Source organism: Anastrepha obliqua, chromosome 3 (genome assembly GCF_027943255.1).
Source record: "Anastrepha obliqua isolate idAnaObli1 chromosome 3, idAnaObli1_1.0, whole genome shotgun sequence".
NCBI lineage: Eukaryota > Metazoa > Arthropoda > Insecta > Diptera > Tephritidae > Anastrepha > Anastrepha obliqua.
Window position 1 is genome coordinate 13,369,688 of NC_072894.1, and position 22,857 is coordinate 13,392,544.

A 22,857-nucleotide genomic window follows, 5' to 3' on the forward strand; every position below is an offset into this window, starting at 1 on the left:
ACTGTAGCATGAAAAAAAAGTTCTGGGCTAAGTTAGGAGGCAGGAAGTATAAACGAAAAATTTTAGAATATTAAACATTGAACTTTTAATAATATTAATTTATTTAAAACATTAATTTTTGCTATACATTTCAAAAAATCAAAATTATGTTTCCTCTTTAATTAGCTAGGAATATTTTTAACGTATTCGCCAACTTTATATAATAAACTTTAAATAATAAAAAAAAAATATTTTTCAGTAGTATCTACAAAAAAATATACTTAAAATAGGAAAGGAAGAAAAAGAAAAATTATTTAGTTAGTCACTATCTGAAATATTTTCTAAATCAAATTGATTTACATTTTCCTCTAAAACATAGGTTTTAATATCCGAAAAAGTAAAAGAATGCGAAGTGGTAGTCTTTCTCAGAGAAGATATAAAGGGGTCTGATGTTACTAGTAAATATGTCGTAATATCTTTATTAGTGTTTATTCTAGAATTTTTTCGTGTATGATAAAGACGACTATTTCGTACCTCCTTATGCCTAGTTTCAAGTGCGTCTTCTGCCAGTTTCCCTATTGGTAAATCAAAATGTTTAATGATCTCTTCGCCATGAACTAATAATTTATGGCCACCCTTCTTGCCGTATTCCCATCATTAGTGGACCCGTAACCTGGCTTAGGTTTATCCAAAATGAAGCCTAATTTGTCATATATATTTAAGAGTTCAGCCATTTGCTTTCTTTGGCTAAAAACTGTTCTTTTCTGCGAAAATTTTTTTGCCATTTAATATTTATTTTTCCACAAAAAATGCCAACAGATTTTTCAAATTCCCGCTTAGTTGCTTTCGTGACAGTCTGAAGTCTCATTAGGTTTAGAACCTTTTCAACTAACTTATTTTTCCTTTGTTTTTTGGGCAATGAAATCCATGTATCCACCAAATCTTTATTTTTTATATTTGACAAAGTACCTAAAAAATAAAAATTCGAAATAAAGTACAACTTTGCGCAAAAAAAGACCTATACCTTTAAAAACAGAACAGTTTAAAATATCAAATAACAACAAATTTGGAAAGGCGCCTTTTGGGACCTTTTACCAAAAATAGAGTTTTCTAAAAATAATGACTACTTTACAAAAAAAATTAAGAAAAATACCAAACATATATTAAAATATTTACATAACTTGCTGAATATTTGCCATAATAAACGAGTCAAACTATAAAATATCGAGTCATACTATAAAATATCAGAACGAACTACCATACAATAATAAATGTTGATCAAATCTAAAAAAAACAAAATAGGATTTTATTTAGGTAGACTTTATCATAATTTTACTCATAAGGAAACAAAAAATAAAAATAAACTTAAGGTGATTTTATTTGAGCAATATAATGATTTTATTTCCATTTTAGTTTTTCTAAAATATTGCTTTTCATTTTTTGATTTTTGTCTATTGTTTAAATCACTGTGCGGCGGCTCTGCCCTTAACTAAGTACTTAAGCGAATAATTCGAAAAATTGCTGCAATGGAATGGATGGCGTGTTGATATTCCGTAACTGAGCGGCATATGCCGCCTCCATGAGTGACCTCCAACAACGCGAACAGGCAAAGTGGGTGCTGCATTTTGAACACAATTTCTTTTCATTACACGCACTATAGGGCAGCTAGCACTCACTCTAAAAATAGCTTTGAGTTATTTTCCAACTTTATTAATTTCGCTGCATGATGGTTTGACACCTCTCGATAATTACGAAGCTGAAAAAGAAAGAGCTCTCAGTAGTGTTAAAGCAACTTTTTACAACTAAAGAGACTTGTTTGTTGCTTGGAAGCAGTTGCAAAATACTTTTTAAAATTTTTGGACCAAGAAAATTATATTGATGAAAAATGTAGGATTAAATTTCATTTTTCTCTAGTTTTAGTGTTGGAAACAATTTGGTTCACTTAAAAATATACGACAAATACAATGCCTCCCTTTTTGATTATTTCGAACTAAAACTTCATAATTTCATTCAAATAAATTTTGCAAAATCAACTGCTTTTTATTTACATAAATAGATTTTATCATACTTTACTTTAAACCTAAATACAAATCTGAAAAGGCACTCAAATAGTTAAATCGCCGCGACTGTTTAAACATCGTTTGAGAACATGAAAATATATTTATCGGCAATATAAGGGGAGCTTTAAGGTAAAATATGTGAGTTGAAAGATACTGTTTTACATGCCTTTATTTAAATTTTAAATCATAAGCTCTATTGATGTCACAGAATGAAATTAAAGACAAAGACCTGCCCATACATTTTTAATAGTGTCTTACTTGGGGAAAAGCAATCATTCCAAAGTGTTAACGAATTTTATTCCCGTTCTGCAAATTCTCCTTCCGCAGTAATACATACGCACTTATATAGGATTATTATGAGAAGATTAGGTTAATCAGAAAAAAGTCATAATCTTGCGTGCAAAAACATTTACCTATGCATGGATATAAAACCGTGTTGATGTGTATAAAATGCAAGGAAATCATTTGGCAGCTAATTCACTAGAGCCATAGGAATTCAAACAGCAATTGGCAGCAATTGAATACAATAAAGATTATTATGTAAATAATGGTCATGGAGGGGAATAGCAAAAGTAGCGATACCAAAACTGGAGAATGTGTGAAGAAAAGGTAAAGGAGATATGCTGTTGGTATCCAAGACACTCAGTCTCTAATCGTGATTGGTTGTCATGTACAATGCCTTTATTTACCGTTACTATCAGGTCAGCCCATAAGATCGTGCGTTTTTAAAGGTGGCTTTAAAATTAATAAAAAAGATGTTTAAAGTATTTATTAATCAATAATATACTTTCCTTCATTATATACAATGTCTTCCCAACGTTTGGGCAAATTTTTAATTCCCTGCTAAAAAAATTGTTTGTCCTTGGAGCCAAAATACGCTTCGATATCCCTTTTTATAGCTTCTTTTGAGGAGTAGTTCTTGTTACTCATATAGAATTGAAGTCCACGGAAAAGGTGATAATCACTAGGTGCAATGTCCGGAGAGTATGGTGGATGCGGCATTAGCTCCCATCCGAGCCCGTTCAGCTTGCCTAATGTTTGCCTTGCGGTATTAGGTCTTGCGTTGTCGTGGTGAAACAAAACTTTGCGTCGATTTTCGTTTTTCAGGTTTGATAGCTGATGGGAATAATAATCAGCAGTTATCGTCTGGTTTGGTTCCAGAAGTTCATAATAAACAATACCGGCCGTATTCTACCAAGTAGACAGGATAATCTTCTTGGGGCGAAGGCCACCTCTAGGGATCGGTTCTGGTGTTTCACCTTTATCTGACCATTGGCGTTGTGAACAGGATTATTGTAAAGGACCCATTTTTCATCACCAGGAACGATACGGTTCAAAAATCTTTCATTTTCAAGCCGTTGCAGCAGCTGAGAACACACATTCACTCTCTGCTGAAGGTTGGCGACGGCAAGTCTATTCGGAACCCATTTTCCCAGCTTTGAAACCTTTCCCAACTGAACCAGGTGCCTGTGAACTGTTCCATGCGATGAATTTAACCTCTGAGCTATCATATCGACTGTCAAATTTGGCTCAGCTTCCACGAGTTCGAGCAAGACGTCGGAGTTAAAGACTTCAGACGACCAGCGCGCGGGGCATCCTCCACGTCGCAATTACCACTTCGGAATTTTGAAAACCACTTTTGCGCAGTCCTTACGCTCACGTGAACAGTGTTTATTTCTGCAGCAGCAGTTGTTGCATTTTTACCACTTTTATAAAAAAAAACACAAAATATGCCTCTTATACGTGCTTCTATCCGCGATTAAAATCACTTGTTGAATGCACAATATATCAAAGAAAATATAAATAGTTCCGTTATAATCCGCGAATAATTTTTTGTATGCAAAAATCGTACAAAAGTGAAATTATGGGTAAAATACGCACGAACTTATGGACTGACCTGATATTTCCGACTATGCAACTGAAATATCTTAGATATTTTATTATATAATTATTTGATTTCTTTTCACCTCAGACCACCGTAGTGATAGAATCGGCTGATGGTGGGCCTATACAGAAACAAAGTTATCTGAGGGCAACGGCAGCGAAGCAGTACAGCAGTCGTAATATAGCAAGCCCTTACGTTACGACGAATCCGAACACTCACATTTCTACGATACAGGAAGAGGCGGACCAAAGCCAAAAAATCCACATAAGCTCAGGTAATTAATTTTATTTTTTTTTGTATTGTAAAACGGGGAAATACCTAATGAAGTGTTTATGTAAGCAAGAGTGCAGCTTTTATTTAACTTGCTCTGTAGTAGTAGTAGTAACAGGTGGCGCAAAATTAATCAATTATGGAAAGATTTATAATATTTGCAAATATCGTCCTACGGCAATCATATTTGACACTTGTGAGCTAGACAGCTGCGGCATACAAACAGACAAGCAATGGAGCACGTAAGGGTCAAAATAAAGATTTCCGTCATTCAAAATAATTGTTTTTTTTTAGTAAAAAGTTGAATGGTTAATTTTGCGCCACCCTATATTTATTGCGAATAAAAGTAAAATATACAAAATTTGAAATTTATGTACTTATTCTAATAATAAGAAAAAAAAAGTTTACAATAATTAACGACAATGGCATGAGCCGTCTGTCGATTTATTTTTCGTGCAAGCAATTATTAGGTTTACGGTTTTTAAAACCAGTTAAACTCTTTTATTAAGTAATCTCAGTATCTAAAGGCATATTTAACAAAACGCAAAACTTTATCACAATGATCATTTTCCCCATTGAGGATCTCAATCTGTTGTAAATCATTTAAGATAAATTTTCCGAAAAAGATTTTTCTATATTTTCTTAATATTGGGCAGCGTGCCAGGAAACGTGCTATGTTTTCAAGCTCTCCTAAATTAACACATTGAGCAAGTTTTATTTTCTGTGTCAAATCTGTTGTTATTTAAAATTACTATGCCACTTCTAGCCCTCATTACCCACATGCTTGATTCTAAGTCATATTTTTTTTTAAATAAACCAGACCTTTTGACCAATCTAATTCCCAATATATCCTAATAGTACTTAATGCTTTTTGTACGTACACATTCATCATTGTCTGATTGTTGTTTGTTAAAAGCAATTTTGCATCTTCTATCCAGCTTTTTGATTTTATGTTATCATGACATCGTTTTTATTAAACAAGTTGTTTAAATCTCTAATCCACAAGATTCTGTTTTTATAACAATTTTGGACAGATAATGTGGCAGCCGTTTTTCGTTTTACAAAATACTTTTGCAATATATCAACTTCTTCAAATCACCCAAAACCCCACACCTCTGCTGCGTATGATTGTATTGAACGACAAACTTCAAGAAAAAGTTGCCATGTAGCTTGAATTGAAGTTAAATTAATTTTAAAAGACAAGTCCACGAAGCATTAATACCAGTTTTTGCTGCAGCTGTTCTGTTTTCAACATACACATATTTTTTAAAATTCATCTGAAATGTTACTTCCACTCCTAAGTAAGTATATCGAGATACAGTCCGTATTTCTTTCCTACTATAATACCACTTCTTCTCTTTACTAAGTTTTCCACCGTTTTTGAACATCATTATTTGTGACATTGAGCGGTTTATTCAAGGTTCCATAGGTTGCTGTAACTTTCAAGGTTGTGAAATTTGAAAGCACCGTATTTATAGTATGACTTGCTTCATATTTGGAGTTTTTTGTATTTATAAAAACAAAAAAAAAAAAAAAAATATACGAGGTGTGTCCGAAAAATAAGGTGAATTTTCAAATTTCACGGGATAACAGCAAATCGCCGAACACGCAAAGCACTTGTGATCTGAAATTGTGAAATTTTATAACTTACAAATTAGTCGACTTTAATGAAAGGGGGAGTTGAATAACAAAATTAGAACAGCGGGTAGCTTAATACAAATCAAGTCTTTATTCAACGATATCAACTTTAAAACTACACTCTGTACAACTGAAATTTAAAGTTTATCATCTATTGTTTGAGAGTATCACCACACCTAACAGCACAGTTCCATTGGCGTTCCGCTACCCAACAATACTTTAAAGGAGAATACTACTTTGCTGCTAGTTAAACAAACTAACGAGTACATATGAAAATTATATGAGTATTGCCTTAACATTAACATTGTTATTTTTACATACAGGGTTGCCCATATTCGACGAACCCATGTGGTTTTTTTAAATCAAAGAAAAACACAATTTTTTTGATGTTGACGATAATAATCATTTTATTTGGTTCAACTAGATTTGTTGACATCACTTTTTGAATATGATATCTCTCAAATTTTTTTTTTTTTTTTTTTTTTTTTTTTTATTGAAACGTTATAAAATTTGTATACATTTCATGGTATTACGCCTAGCATAAGCTAACAAGTAACATTATTCTATCCTTAACATTGAAATTTAAAAACAATTATAAATATTTTAAAAACAATTATTCAGCGTTGGCGACTAAATCTCTTGGCTTAGTTCTTCGAAGTCTTCTTGTGCAGACTGTTTTGGTAAGCTCTGCGGCCTCCGGGTTTATGTGCTCTTTCAGCCTGGTTTCATGGTTACTTGCAAGAATTTGGATTATATCAGCGACTTTTTTCACCGACAGATCCTTGTGCAGATCGTGATTTCGCACATACCAAGGTGCGTTGACCACGTCTCTGAGAATCTTATTCTGCAGGCGTTGTATAGCTTCAATGTTTGTTTTAGTGGTACATCCCCATAATTGAATGCCGTATGTCCATACCGGCTTAACTACTTGGTTGTATATTAATAATTTATTCTGTATTGACAATGTAGACTTTCTGCCAATTAACCATTTCATTTTTTTAATTTTTAAGTTGATTTCAGTTGCTTTAATTTTGACATGTTCTTTCCATTTGAGCTTTGCATCCAAAGTCATACCCAAGTATTTTGCTGTATTACTATATGGAACAGTAGCAGATGATATTTTCACTGGGTTATAGGCTATTTTCTTGTTTGTAAAGTCTACGTGAACAGATTTGCTTTCATTTAGTTTGATTCTCCAGTTTTCAGTCCATGCGACAACTTCGTCTATCGATGCCTGTAACTTTCTAGTTGATTCATTTGCGTTATTTCCATAGGCTAAGATACACGTGTCATCAGCAAAAGTGGCTATCTTACTTGTATTTGACACAGGTAGATCTGCAGTATATAGCAAATACAGTACTGGCCCAAGAATGCTGCCTTGTGGTACACCAGCTTCAATTTTTTTAATATTTGAGTATGCTTGTCTTTGTTTCACTCTAAAATATCTGTCTGTGAGATATGATTCCAATAGCAAAGTATATTGATATGGGAGCATCGCTCTGAGCTTACGGATTAGACCTTCGTGCCACACTTTATCAAACGCCTGTGCGATATCAAGGAATATTGCTGAACACACTTGATTGTTTTCTATGGCCTCTTCTATGATGTGTACTATACGATGTATCTGATCTATCGTTGAATGTTTTTCTCGAAATCCAAATTGGTGAGATGGTATTAATTGTTTATTAGAAATTATATCCTTTAATCGTTTGGAAAATAGTTTTTCAAATAGCTTTCCGATGGCTGGGAGTAATGCTATTGGGCGGTAAGATGTGACTTCGTTGGGATTTTTCCCTGGCTTTGGGATCATTTTAATTTCAGAAATTTTCCAGTGCATTGGTATGTATTTAAATTCAATGCATGCATTCATTATTAAAGTGAGTTTGATTAGCGCTTTGTAAGATAAGTTCTTTAGTACTTCGGCTGTGATTAAGTCAAATCCTGGACTTTTCTTTTGTTTTAGTTTGGAGATTTCATTTGCTACCTCATCAGTGGTAAAACTTGTAATTTCAACAGATTCTTGCACAGTATGGGGAAACAAAGTGTAATTTATCGTTTCAAATGGCTTAAAAATTTTTTGGAGGTGATGTGCAAATAACTCAGCTTTTTCCGAATCGGTTTTTGCCCAAGGTTGGTTGCTATTTGGCTGTTTAATTGGGGGATTATGTTGAATTGGTCTTTTCATATGTGCCGTAGTCCGCCATAGAGAGTAATCAGAGGTTTTATCTGGAGATAGGTTTTGTAGCTTTATATTTAAAGTTCTGTTTTTATTTTCTTGAATAGCATATTTCACTGTTTTGGTGAGGTTGTTTAATTGTGTTTTAAGTGATGGAGACCTAATCGACTGCCACTTTTTTCTGATTTTTCTTTTTTCCTTTATGAGTTCAATTATATTCGAAGGATATCTTTGGCGATTAATTTTTTGGACTCTTACAGGTGTACTTAACCAAGCAGCTTTTTGTATCTGTGCTGACAGCTTTATTGTTTCCTTCTCAATTTCGTCAACATTATCGATTTCATTTGTCGTGTTTACATATGTGTCTAGTTTAGTCTTGAAGTATTGCCAATCTGTATATTTATTTGAAAGGAGCAGGTTCCTTTCATTGATTTTTGGTTCACCATCAAGAATCATGAATATAGGTGAATGATCTGAATTAAGATCTAAACCATCCTCCAGAGTTATGATGTTGTATGGTAGTTGTTTGACTACGAAAAAATCAATCAAATCTGGAGTCTTATTAATGTCTGTTGGCCAGTATGTTGGATTGCCAGTTGAGAATATTTCACAACCACATTGTTGTGCCGCTTTCCACAGTTCGCGACCTTTAGTTGTCGTTAGGCGAGATCCCCAGTTAATGTGCTTTGCATTGAAATCGCCTCCCATAACGAATCTTCCTTTATGTTTTTTTAAAAGTTGTGTGTATTCTGTAGACTTTATGTTATGTCTCGGCGGACTATATACTGCTGTTACCGACAGTTGGTAATTGCAAAACTTGATTCCAACTGTTGTCGCTTGAAACTCAGTAGAGCTGATCTTTTCTTCTTCGAAATGTTCAATCGAATTCTTAATAATAATTGCGCTACCTCCTCTTGCGTTGTTTAGAGGATGATTTGAGCAATACATTGTAAATCCGTTGAATGTAGAGTACATTTGGGTGGTCAAATGAGTTTCAGATACTAAACAAATATCAATTCTTTTTTGATTAAGTACAAGCTCAAGTTCATTTTTGTGCTTTAAGATTCCATTCGCGTTCCATGCCATTATCTTTAAACTTTTTCTTATTGTGTTTTTAGACATTTATAATTTGCTCAAGTTTTTCAACGCGATTCAGTAGATCCTGGTTTAAGGTTAACTGCTTTTCAATTTTAAATAAAATTTGTGTCAATATATCTTTATCTGTCGTATTTTCCTTTTGGGCTGCTACGTCTGCATATGTTTGTTTACCCGGTATTAGTGTTGGTTTCTTAGTAGTTCTTGGTTCTACAGAGTGTTTTGGCATAGCTAATGCTTGACGTATTGCTGTTGGGGGTTTTTTGCCAGTTTCTTCTTTGTGTTTAACTCCGCTTTTGTTACGGAGCTTTTGCAACTCCTTGGCAACATGACATCCTCTGTAGCTTGCTGGGTGGTTTTGCCCGCAGTTGCAGCATTTTGGTGGTTCTTTGTCTGGTTTCTTGCATTCAAGAGTTGAATGATTACCAGCGCACTTAACACATTTTGGAGGCTTGCAACAATAGTTCTTGGTGTGCATAAAACCCTGGCAGGACTTGCATTGGGGAATTAAGCTAGATAATTTTAATGGCTCAATTTTTACGATTGTGTTGAGTATGTTTTTAATCTCATAGACCTTTTTTATGTCTTCATTTGGGTCAAAACAGAGGGTAAACATGTTTAAGGGCTCTTTGGTTTTCCATTTCAATTTTCTATATGCGTTTGTAGCCTTTAAACCTTGTCTTTGCAGATCTTCAATGATATCCTCAGGTTGACATGTGTGATGTAGGTCTTTAACCACTACCCTTATCTGCCTTGTTTGCTTGTTTTCGTATGAGTGCCATGGGAACATTAGCTCAGTAAATATTTTTGTAATTTTTCTGTAATCGCTTCCATTCTGGACATTGATTTTATATATATCTTTGCCAATCAGCTTGATTATAAAATCACTATTTATGTTATCTTTCAGTTTTTTTTGAAGTTGTTGGTGATTTATTTTTGGATTTGTTAATATTATTGGCGGTGGTCGTAGCTCTGGCAATTTAACCTGCTCCTTTTGAGTAGGTGGATCGATTTCTGGGGATGATTCCATTTTTCTTTTTTTATTTGCTCTTTTGGACAGGTTGTGTACCCATTTGGTTTCTCTTTCAAGCTGTTCTTCATCAGTATGATATTCTACTTCCGTTAGTATTGGTGTAGTTGACCTTTCAGTTGTAGTTTTTATACTATTCAATTCGCTTTTAAGAACTTTATTTTCTTCTTGCAGAGAAAAGCACAATTTTTCTAGTTCTTGTAATTTAACTAATAATTTTTGAGTTTCAGAATGTTTGCCTCCCCCTGGAGGTGGCGTTTGTTGCGCCATCTAGCGGCCAGTAGCTTGTTAATTTTCGTGTTGAAGAATGTGGCAACTCTACTTTTGCTTACTAGTTTGGCAGAACAGAGCAGCTGATGTAGTTTGTTTACCGATATGATCAATTTGTGTGATTTTCTCTTTAAGCTTTCCAGTCAAAATCCTTTTGCAGTTTTTGTTTTTTCTAATAAAAATATAAATAAATATAACTTTACCAAAAGTGTAAAATTCGGATTGTCAGCAACGAGTCCGCAGAAGGGTCCCAGGTTCCGTCGACTTTCACCCAGTTTACAATTTTTGGCGTTCGCTAAAGATGTCTTTTTGGTGTTTTTCTGGAGCACTTCAATTTCGTACGTGTTTATGAAAACTCACTCGTGTACCGTATGTGTACCAAATGGCCGCCTTGAGCCTGTACGGCGTATTGTGCCCGTTTTGCAGTATTTTCCATAGTTTTAGCTAACATTTCGGCTGGAATAGCGGCTATTTCCTCACGGATTTTGTTCTTGAGCTCTTCTATGGTCTTTGGCTTATTAATATAAACCTTTGATTTTAAATATCCCCACAAGAAGAAGTCAGGTGGCGTTAAATCGGACGAAAGCGGTGGCCAGTCAAATTCGCCATTTTTCGACATCAAACGACAAGGAAACAATTTCTTCAAAAAATCGATTGTGGTGCGAGCTGTGTGTGGTGAAGCGCCGTCTTGTTGAAACCAGAACTGCCTTATACGCTTTCGACGAATAATTGGCATCACAAAAGTGGTTATCATATCGCGATAACGCTCCTGATTGACGGTAACAGTTTGACCATCTTCATTTTCAAAGAAAAACGTCTCAATAATCGTTTTCGCACTAACGTCGCACCAAACAGTGATTTTTTCGTCGCAAAGAGGTACCTCTTGAATTTCGGGAGGATTTTCAGTGGCGTAAATACGGCAATTTTGCTTGTATACCGTCCCATTCAATAAGAAATGAGCCTCATCGGACATGATGATTTTGTTCTTCTTCTTTTGACTTCTTTTATTGAATGTAAATTTCAACAATTTGGGAGCGCGTTTGCGTGGCGTGTACTGTTTCATGGTAAAAATCTGCTTCGACTGACGCTTCCAACGCGGTATGTCATTAAGCGGTCTGACGTCTCTGTCAAAAGATACAGGGTTGCCAGATGAGTCCATCGAATATGGGCACCCCTGTACTTACTTACACTTGCATATGTGAGCACTTGTACATAACGCGTGCACCACTGATTCTAAGAGCAAGGGAAAATGCTCTTCCTAGCTGATTAGCTGATTTCAAGAGCATAGAGAATTATTCACACTTGGTTCTAATGGGAGATCCATTTCTTCGTTTTCTGATCCCTATACTCCATTTGTGGAACAACATCAAGACGCACACCACAAATAGAAGGAGGAGCTCGGCCAAACACCCAAAAAGGGTGTACGCGCCAATTATATACAGCTGTTGACAGCTAATTAGAAACGACACTTATTTCAAAATAAATTTTCCATTTTCTTTTTAAACACGTATTTTCATAACTTTTTGCCAATTTTATTTAAACATATGATAAACTTAAAAACTAGTGGAAAACAATTTAATCGCAATTCTTTATTAAATATATATGGGACATTCTTCGCCAACCGGACACCCCCATCTGCCCAGAACAGTTTTTATAAAAAAAATTTTTCCCTATGCCGAAATAAAAGCTTATGTCATGTACTTTAATTTGTCATGTGGCACTTTTTAAATACTAAAAAGCCATTCCTTCCAAATCTCAAACAAAAAGGAAGTGATTATTAAAAGATTTTCCAATTCTCCAGAAGAAAAAAAAAGTTTTACTGTGAATTCTCCTCAAACATGATGCTCGGGGGTTTCTGGGTTCGCTGCTGAATATAAATATTGAAGGAAATTGCTGAAATTGGAATTTTTTTTCATAATACAGGATTTTTTTCACAGTAAAACTTTTTTTTCTTCTGGAGAATTGGAAAATCTTTTAATAATCAGTTCCTTTTTGTTTGAGATTTGGAAGGAATGGCTTTTTAGTATTTAAAAAGTGCCACATGACAAATTAAAGTACATGACATAAGCTTTTATTTCGGCATAGGGAAAAATTTTTTTTATAAAAACTGTTCTGGGCAGATGGGGGTGTCCGGTTGGCGAAGAATGCCCCATATATATTTTTTTAAAGCATGGGAAATGCACGATTTGGATAGGGCAACTAATTAGAAACAGTAATGTATTATCAGATCTACATAAAGATTATGTTAGTATTTGGTTCCATAACCCTTTTGCTTCAACACTGCCTCACATCGATTGCGCATTGATGTAATGAGATTCTGACAGCGCGCCACAGGTATTGCTTGCCATGCCGTTTTTACTTCGGCAAAAAGGACATCCATATTTGGGATTTTTTGGCACTCACGGCTTTTTTAACGTCACCCCAGAGATGCTCTATTGGGTTTAAGTCCGGACTGGATGATGTCCATTCCAAAACATTGATGGAATTTTCGTCGAAAAACTGTTTCGTCAACTTTGCCGTGTGCTTTGGATCATTATCCTCTTGAAACTTCCATATAACAGCTCCTCAGCCCACGGCAACATTACATTTTTTAGTATATCGACGTATTTCTCCTTATTTAAAATTCCATCAGTCCTATGGATTGGGCCAACACCATTCCACCAGAAACATCCCCACACCATGATTGATCCTCCACAATGCTTCACTACCCGTAAAACGTAGCGAGAATTGAATTCTTTGCGATTTTCTATGCGATTTATCTTGGTTTCATCGCTCCAAACGATATATTTCCATTGATTTGGAGTCCATGACCAATGGGATCTCGCAAAGACTACTCGTCGTCTCCTTTTTGTCTTGGTTAGAAGGGGCTTCTTGCGTGCTGCTCTGCCATGCAGTCCAGATTCGACCAGACGCCGAGCAATTGTCCTCTTGGATATTTCGAAATTATATTGATCCTTAATTTCCCGTTGGATGTCAGTGGAAGTCTTTTTTGGGTCTCTTTTGGAGATGATTGCTATATTGCGGTCAATTTCTGCTGAAGTTTTCCGGGGCCTTTTCTTACGTGGAACATTGTCAACAGTCTTAAAAAGTTGGATATGCTTTAAGGCGTTAAAAACCATTTTTTTGAGCATTTGACTTGTTTAGAAATTTCACTGTACGACTTTGCAGCTTTACGAAGGTCAAAAATGGAGCTGCGCAGGGCAGGTGTACATCTGCTGCTTTTTCCCATTACACATCTTGAAGACGAATATTTTAGTTGCTTTTAAACAACCAATTTAAAATATATACACACCAAAAAGTCGATTATATTACTATTAAAATAACGCAACTTGCCGAATATGCTTCCATTGAACAACTGTTTCTAATTACTCGTCTCAGTTTATTTACCTTGAACTAAGTAACCCATGCACTGCGTTGGATAATATTAACGGTACTTCAATTTCACAACTACAAAACTAGGCGCATTGGGTAGTAAATAGAGTAACAAAAGCAATGCAAATGATTTTAAGAGAAAAAATAACGGTAAATTTAAACAGTTTAATATTATGCTCATCAAGCGTTTATCAAAAGGGAGTGTTTCTAATTAGCTGACAACATCTATATATATATATATATATATATATACTCTCAAACTGTTGTACTGTAACTGTTGATGTGTTTTGTCTTTGATATTTGTGCGGGCTCAATAGATTGTCCGTATCTTCTCAATAAAATTAATTTTAATGCTCCCTCAGACATTTTTCGTTGTAATGAACTGTTTTTTGTGGGTATTGCTAAAACTGTTTATGGGATGAGTGCTCCTTTTAGAAGAACGCTAGCTCAATTTAATCCTTATTCTTCTTCTTTAGTCTTTGATTTCTCTTACTCTAAGTTTACTTTTAAGAAGTTACTTATGAGAATCTTGTCATAAGGTCTTAATTTGTATCCACCTATGTAATAGTCTGTAAACCTCTTGTTTGTTGATTAAATAAATAAATACATTTATTTCTTTGCTCCGATTACGTAGACATTTTTCAAACTTTGGTTAGGTAACCAATGTTGGCAGTGTTTAGATTTAAATCCATGTTATTTAGATGCATAGAAGCAAATCAAGTGTAAGCTGGTTATTCTATCAATTTATAAACTTTAATAAGAAAGTAAGCAATTAAATCGTAGGGTCAGATTTTGCTCAGAACTCCTTTCCATTAACTCACATTCTTATGTACATACGCGTAGGCTAAAAAAGAAATGGTGCACAGCAACTACTTTGAAGGTACAAATAATTTATAACCACAAAGTGTTTTGTTGCTGTCATCTATCAAATTAAATTTAAGCTATTCGACCCCAACTCCCATAATTGAATTACGTTGATAAAATGACTCGTTAATCAAATCATAAGGTGACCCAAGAGTAAAAAAGTTAAAGGAGCAACAACAATATACACTGCTGACATGTACAGGGTGCGTACGGTGTTTGAGGACAACTTGAGAGTAAAACTTGTATACCATGTCGAAACTCTGTAATCGTTGGCCTTTAACTCTTGCGTTGGTGTGTATCGAATAAATCAATTTGCTGAAGATATATAGGGTGATCAATCATGAGGTGCTTTTTTCAATAGTTAAAAAAAACAAAAATGTAAATTATGTTCAAAACCTTTATTTATCATTTGAAAGGACCTTCTTTAACATTTACTTTTTGAATATGACTTCATTCAAATGTTGGCCGCAACTACGCTTAAGGTGATCCATTCTGAAGGTCCAATTTTCAATCACTTGTTCGAGCATTTCGACTGGTATGTCGTGAATAACACGCGTAATGTTGGCTTCCAGAGCTTCAATCGTAGCTGGTTTATCAGCATAGACCTTGGACTTCACGAATCCCCAAAGAAAAAAGTCCAAAGGTGTGATATCACAAGATCTTAGTGGCCAACTCACAGGTCCTAAACGTGAAATCAGCTGCTCTCCTAAATGACTTCTCAATAAAGTCATTGTTTCACGAGCTGTATGGCAACAGAACGCTGATTTTCATAATACAGTTGAACAATTTGTAGACGTTGTTGCGGTGTGAGTCTTTCCATGATGAAATGCCAAACGTTGTTCAACAAATCCACGATGACAGTTTGCCACAACTCGCGCGCGATCTGTAAAAAAAACGCAAATGAAAAAAACTCCTCTTAATTGATCACCCTATAGTAGGTGACTATTAATGCGGCTCACGACGTAACAGATCCACTATTGATTTGCTAGAATTTTGAAACAATTCGATTGATTTGCACTGTCTTTCTATAGATTGTCAACAAGCATTTGATAGCCTGAGCCGCACCAAAATTAAACCGACGCTTACAAGGAGTGGCATTCCAGAAAAGTTGGTTGACTTGGTAAAAACAATGAGCAAAATACTTGTTCAAGACGACCCGTCAGACTCATTTCAAGTAATCTCGGGAATTGAACAAGGCGACGCATTGCTATCCTTGGTTTTCAATTTCATGCTGAATGAAGTAATTTATCATTTGGATGCCCGGACGGACGTCTCCAACAACAGTCTACAATAAGTGCGCACGCAGATGGCATGGTCATAGCTACAAGAGACGCTACAATACCAAAAGAAGCATTCAATGATCTATAAAATAAAGCTCTGCAGTTTGGACTAAAAATCAACCACGATAAAACCTGGTATATATTCTGTCAAAAAAATATCGGGAATTGTTCATTTAAAAAGCGCGCGTTACAAATATGTCTACATTTTTTTTTTGCTGAAATGTTGGTACAACTGTCCTCTAAGGGTCGCGTGTATGGTCTGCGATTTTCACAATGGATAAAAATATCGAGCGATGAATTTGTTTTAAATTTTTACGTTAAGTTTTGAACGGGATTTAGTATGCCGAATCGTTGAAAATGTTGCAGAAAGCCTATAGCGAGGGTGCTTTATCAAAAACACGGGTCCACGAGTGGTATAAGGATTTTGCAATTTTGCAGAAGGCCGAGAAGTCGTGGAAGATTTGCCCCGATCGGGTCGCCCATCAACATCTTCAACAGATGAAAACGTCAACAAAGTCAAATAAGTGGCGCTGGAAAACCATCATTTAAGTTTGAGGAGGTAGCTCGTGACCGTAGCGTGTCTCACGAATCAATTTGCAACATTTTACACCATCAATTGGGTATTAGACATGTGGCTGCTCGACTCGTTCCAAGAGAGTTGAATTTCTTTCAAAAAATACATCGGAAGAAGGTGGCTGAAGACATGCTTGAGCAAGTGAGTTCGGACCCATCATTTATCCAGCGCATCATGACATGTGATGAGAGGTGGGTATATGAGTCTGACATGTAAACTAGTCAGCTAGTCAACAGGCGTCTGAATGGCGCTATCCACATGAGCCAAAACCCAAAAAACCACGTCAAAGTCGGTCAAAAGTGAAAGTCATGCGACCCGTTTTCTTTAATTTTCTTGATGTTGTGCACTCTGAATTCATTCCAAATGGTTCTACTGTAAATAAAGAATTTTAATAAAGAATTTGGAAGTTATACGATGTTTGAGAGGAAATGTGCGTAGCGAAACGGCCCAATTTGCCCAATTTGTGGAAAGAAAACTCATGTATCTTGCACCGTCTCACAAGGCTCATATTGTGAACACTTTTTTGACGAAGAATTCGACAAATATCATCGAAAAACCACCGTATTCACCGAACTTAGCCCCCTGTGACTTTGACCTTTTCCGAAAACTTAAATTGCCACTCCGTGGACGCCGCTTGGAGTCGATAGAGGCTATTAAAGAGAATTCGCTGAAGGAGCTGAAGGAGATGCCTTCAAACGCGTCTAAAAAGTACTTTGATGACTGGACTAATCGTTGGCATATGTGCATTGCTTCAAGTGGAGTTTGTTTTGAAGGCGACAATTATTTTGAGGTACTTTTCGAAACTGTACACTTCGAAACTGTAGAAGAATTTAAATATCTCGGAGTGGTACTTAGAGCCAACGACGGCACAACAATTGCCATACAAGATAGGCTACAAGCACCAAACCAAACAAACCTCTGTTTGACGAGTCCAAATCTCTGTCAAGAAACCAAAAACTGCGTATGTCTCAAGCTCCCTTACGCCCAATCTTGACATACGGCTGTGAAGTGTGGACGAACCAAGTGTGTGACGTGAACCAAATAGCAACGTTCGAAAGGAAAATACTTAAAATACATAAAGATCCAACGAATACGCTGTCTTGGGATGACATAATGCCAGAACAAAAAGCACCAAAACGAGCCTTCAAAACACAACCGTGTGGAAGGCGAACTAAGGGCAGGCCAAAGAAACAAATGGATAGATGCCTTTATCGACGACCTCAAAAAGATGAACGTGCAAAACTGGTGGCCATCGAGAAATTCGGAAGAAGATAGTTGCAGAAGCAGTGGTCCATCCATCCACTGACTTGCTAAGGAAAAGAGAGAGGAAGAGAGTAAAACTAACTAGCTTTTATTTTGTACAAAGTTGAGCAACTCACAACATCAATTTATTATAAAACTATAAAGTCATTCAATAAACTGTCTTCTGCGCATAAATCAGGATTTATACCGGAGATCTGCATGAACAACACGACGGATAAGACCCTCAGAAACATTAAGCGCCCTTACAAGAGCCCTCATTCTAGTTTGCAGTTTCCTCGAGACGGTGTCAGAACGTTGATAGTGTTTTTTGTGTATTCGAACAGATTCCGCATCGCCACCTGCTGCTGCCATTTCACGGCGAACTTTATGGACGAATGAACGGGCGCGCTTAAGAAAATTAAAGATTTCTAAATCGGTGTGATTTGTACATATCGCTACAATAACTGCATGTCTCTTCATTTCTTAAGGTCAAGTTGTTGTACTCCATGTCGGATCTGAAAATAATGGCTTCTGGAGGTTATAGCCACATATGTATGTATATGCATGTCTTCAAATACCGTAGGCACCCTGTACATATATGTATGTATGAAATAAATGCAAGCCGCAATCCTCACCACAAACTAAATATTTCTTGCTTTTGAAGTGGTTGGCTCTTTTGTTTGGCCCCAACTTTGTGTTTCTAGCTCTGGCACGTACGTAATCGCCCAGAGGAAGCCACAGGATGGGTGTAACAGATTGTCGGAATCTTTCCAAAATATTAACTAGGGCAATGCGCGTACGAGTATATAGGTGTGTATTACATATATTTATATGGGTTTGTGTAAACATACATATGTACATATATTTGTATTTATATTGTGCAAGTTTCATAATGGCTGGCTTAGCCATCGTTCGAACAATTGAAAGCTTAAGCGGAAGCAGTAAAATAATTGCGAATCACGCTGAATGGACGAAAACCAACAACAATAAGTAGCGATGTTAAGACATATATACATACAAACATACATATTTGCGAGCGCATTTACCTTTTTGTGTGGGGCGATAACCACCACCGATGATTTGTAGGAAAATTTTTTGATAGGCATGAAAGGTCAGCTGTACCACAAAGCCGAGAAAGTAAATGTAGTGGATGGTATTCATCTCACGTTTTGCTGCATACTCCTCGGCGACAAGCAATATTTTACAATATTTTCAGGCAGTTTAAGTACTTAAGCTATTGCAAATAACCAATACATGAGAAATGAATGAGCATGAAAAAAAAGAAAACAATAATGAATAAATGTTGAACATTTTTCAACGCCTCCATAACGAATGTCCACATAGCCTACAGCGTAGTGCTGGGTATGCATTTAAGATTAATATTTTTTTTTTGTAATTAATATGCAATGAAACTTTGCTTTTAGTGGCATATGTACATAAATACGAGTAAATTGAACATAAGCCTTGTGGTTAGATAAAACGACCGGCTTGTAATCTCTTTAATTCGCCTCTGGTTTCTGCATGTTTTTATTGTACTTGTAGGCAATGAAAAATGATATTCCCGCAAAAACATGACAAGCAAGTGTGTTAATATTAGTGTTTACACAAATTTGCTTATGTGGGTATATGTATTTACATTAAATATAATAAAGGGTCTTCCAATAAGACATGTTATTTTGATGTTCAAAGAAAAATGCTATTTTTCAATATAAATGATCGGATGTTTATTTCATTATAAAGAGGGAGGTATGCCGTTAAGTGTACCCGGGGGTCTAGAGCACGAAAATTTCACCTATTTTCACGATTTTTTTTTTTGCCATTAAAAATTTAAAAAACGATGTTTCAACTTTTCGGGCTTATTAGTACGTTTATTGAGCATACAAAAAAATTTTTTTTTTACTTTTGAAACAATATTTATTATTATAAAAATGCCGCTGAAGATGACCCTCTCGAAAAATCGAACCCGGACGGCGTAAATGATTTCCAAGACTTCTACTCATCTGAAACACAAAATTCAAGAAGATTCTTAATCAGAAAGAGTGCAGTTATGGTCGGAACTAGAACAAATCGAAAAAATAAAAAAATTGGCAAAATGGCGCACTTTTGAAAAAAAAAGTTCGTGAAATCGGGTTTTTTTCACTCGTTTTTTAGTTTAAAAAATAGGAAATTATTTAAATAAAATTATGATTCTAGTTCCGATGATAGCGATACATGTTGTGAACAACATATCTAAATTTCAAGTGATTCGGTGGAATAGTTTTTTTGGGTTCATCCCCGCCTGTCGAAAAAAGTCGTTTCGAGATAAATGAGTTTAAAGTTTGAACTACAAGAGCGCACGCACCGCTCTCTACCTAGTTAATGGACTGTAGAAGCTATACTATTGAGAATTTCCGCACGAAAATTTCACAGTATATTCTTAAGATACTATACTTTCGAAATATCAAAAAAACAAAAAATTGATTTTTTGAAACTTCTACATCCAAAGTGGAAAATAACATCAGGCAAATGACTGCCACGACCACGCTTACAGGACAATATCCTTTTCATGAAATTTTCCATAACCGTCTTGCAAAATGGCTGCCCTATGTCCTCGATAGCCTCACGAATTCCATTTTTGAAGTCTTGAATCGACTTTTTCTTTCTCGTCGCCCCAAAGAAAATAGTCACAAGGTGTTAAATCACAAGATCTCAGTGGCCAATTGTGATCACCTCTTCGAGATATAACACGGTCCGGAAACTTTTCCCCTAAAAAATCAATGGTTTCGTTGCTTGTGTGGCACGTAGCGCCGTCTTGTTGAAAATAAACGTTGTCCAGATTACTACCATCCAATTCCGGCCATAAAAAATCGTTAATCATCTCTCGATAGCGCAATCCATTCACCAAAAACACCTGTTATTGGAAAGCCCTTTATATAATAACAGTAAAAAAGTGATATATGGCAAGCAATACTGACAGAATTAGGCTGAGTAGCTGTTCAAGCTTTCACTACAATTTGTTGTTGGATTCACAGAAACGCACCCGCAGATTTGGCAATGTCTATCCGAAGCAGGGTTTAGGCTAAGTCTATCGTAGTAAACGCCGAAACAACAGTCAGTGATGGTAAATGTAGGGAAAATTCCCTACATGTAGGGATTTTTGTCGGAAAATGTGGGTGTAGGGAAAAGAGGGACAGATTTTTTTCAATTCTGTAAATGTAGGGAATTTTCAAGAAGGACAAAAAAATGTTTAAAAATAGTGGTGTAAAATTAAAAAAGTGCATTTAAAATAAAAATCTGCGGTAAGATTTCATGCCAGACTTCTTTTCCTTATGGCAGCATACTTTTAAAAGCGTTTATACGGCAACATTGCCTGTTTTTTTCTTCGTTAACGCTAGCACGATTTTGTCTTTGCGCGAAAATTGTTAGTTGTCCCACGTTTTCTGGTGCTTTTCACTTTTGAAGTAAGTTTGCAATTATTTTAGTTTTAGCTTTTTTATATTTAAAATGCATATATTTTACAGAAATAAGCTCCTCCTCTTCGACTGACTCTGCGGACGAACACCAGGAAAAACAATGCAAGTATCGGAAACAAAAGTTCAATAACGAGTGGCTTGACGGCGAAATTTTAGTGGCTAGTTTGAAGCTCTGGCTAACGATCCATTCAAATGCAAATGCTCTGCGTGCAACAAAGTTTTGAGCTGTGGCAAGTCTGATTTACCGAAGCACGCCGAAACAAAAATGCACCAAAAAATATGAAGGCAAATAAAAAGACATCTAAAATAAAGCGAGTAAACCAAATAGTTCCAGAAATTTCGAAATAAGACTTAGCATGTTCTTCTGAAATAATAAAAAACTCTGAGCTCGGAAGAAAGAAGTGCACCAGCATAATAAAAAATGAATTGGCAAAAGAGGAAAAAGACAATTTAGTTAAAAGAATTAAAAGTAAACAAATTTTCCATAATGATCGATGAGAGACATCGGACTCAATAAGCATATGTGTCTTATGGTGAGATTTTTCGACGAGGAAAGCGAGTGGCTTGCGGTTAAGCTGCTGGATTTAATTCTAATAAGAACTGATTGCATTGCAGAAGCTCTGTAAGGAATTTTAAAAAAATCTTAAGCAAACAATTTAATTTTGACGTTGCAATTGCCTCATTACAGTGTAAGCACAGGAGAAAAAATGTAGGGAATTTCGTAGGGAAAATTTGTTGTAAGCGTAGGGAAAAGTAGGGAATTTTTTTGGGCTGTGTAGGGATTTTTCAAAAAACCATTTACCATCACTGACAACAGTCACTAATGCAGTCTGGCTAGGCTACTGCGTGCGCTCAGGGTATACTCGTGTTCTATGCGCTGTGTATACCCTATGCTCAAAAAGTACTGGGAAGGTGATGATGACTATTTTCTACGACTGCCAAGGCTTAGTGCACCATGAGTACCTTCCATCGGGCCAGACAGTCAATAAAGAATATTATTTATCCGTTTTGAAGCGTTTCAGAGAGATGCTGTACGTCGCAAACGGCCGGAAATGTAAGCAAACAATTCTTGGGTTTTGCATGATGATAACGCGCCATCGCACCGAGCCCAAATTGTGCTGCATTATTGGATCAAACAGCAAGCAAATAAAGTGTGTTTATTTTAGAGGTTAGGTTTTCAAGATGAAATAAAACGAATATAATTTAATGTTATGGCCAAGAATTTAGCTTTATTATAAAGATAAGGGTTTGCCATTATGTTTTAAAAATGATTTCGGGCAAGTGACTGCAAAAAGTGGTCGAAAATTGGACCTCTCGGCTGGCTCGAATAAATTCCATTTGATCCAATAATTCCATTTTATGGAATTTATTCGAGCCAGCCGAGAGGCCCAATTTTCGACCACTTTTTGCAGCAATCGGGGCCGTATGTCAGCAATGATGCGCCGAATATTCTCTTCCAAGACGTCAATCGTCTCGGGCTTATCTGCGTAGACAAGCGATTTCACATAGCCCCACAAGAAATAGTCCAGCGGTGTTATATCGCACGATCTTGGAGGCCACGCCACAGGTCCACGGCGCGAGATAATGCGCTCACCAAAAGTTTCCTTCAATAAATCGATTGTTGCGTTGGCTGTATGGCCGTCTTGTTGGAGCCAAAGGTCGTCCACATC

The 22,857-nt window shown here is 36.0% G+C and overlaps 1 protein-coding gene across 1 annotated transcript in view; it reads left to right on the forward strand.

The window, feature by feature from the left end:
* LOC129242529 (uncharacterized) overlaps nucleotides 1-22,857 on the forward strand; it is a 71,721-nt gene that overhangs the window by 33,740 nt on the left and 15,124 nt on the right. The window contains exon 6 of the mRNA XM_054879215.1: nucleotides 4,012-4,198. Within this exon, the coding sequence (XP_054735190.1) occupies nucleotides 4,012-4,198 (187 nt within the window). The remainder of the gene's footprint in view (nucleotides 1-4,011; nucleotides 4,199-22,857) is intronic.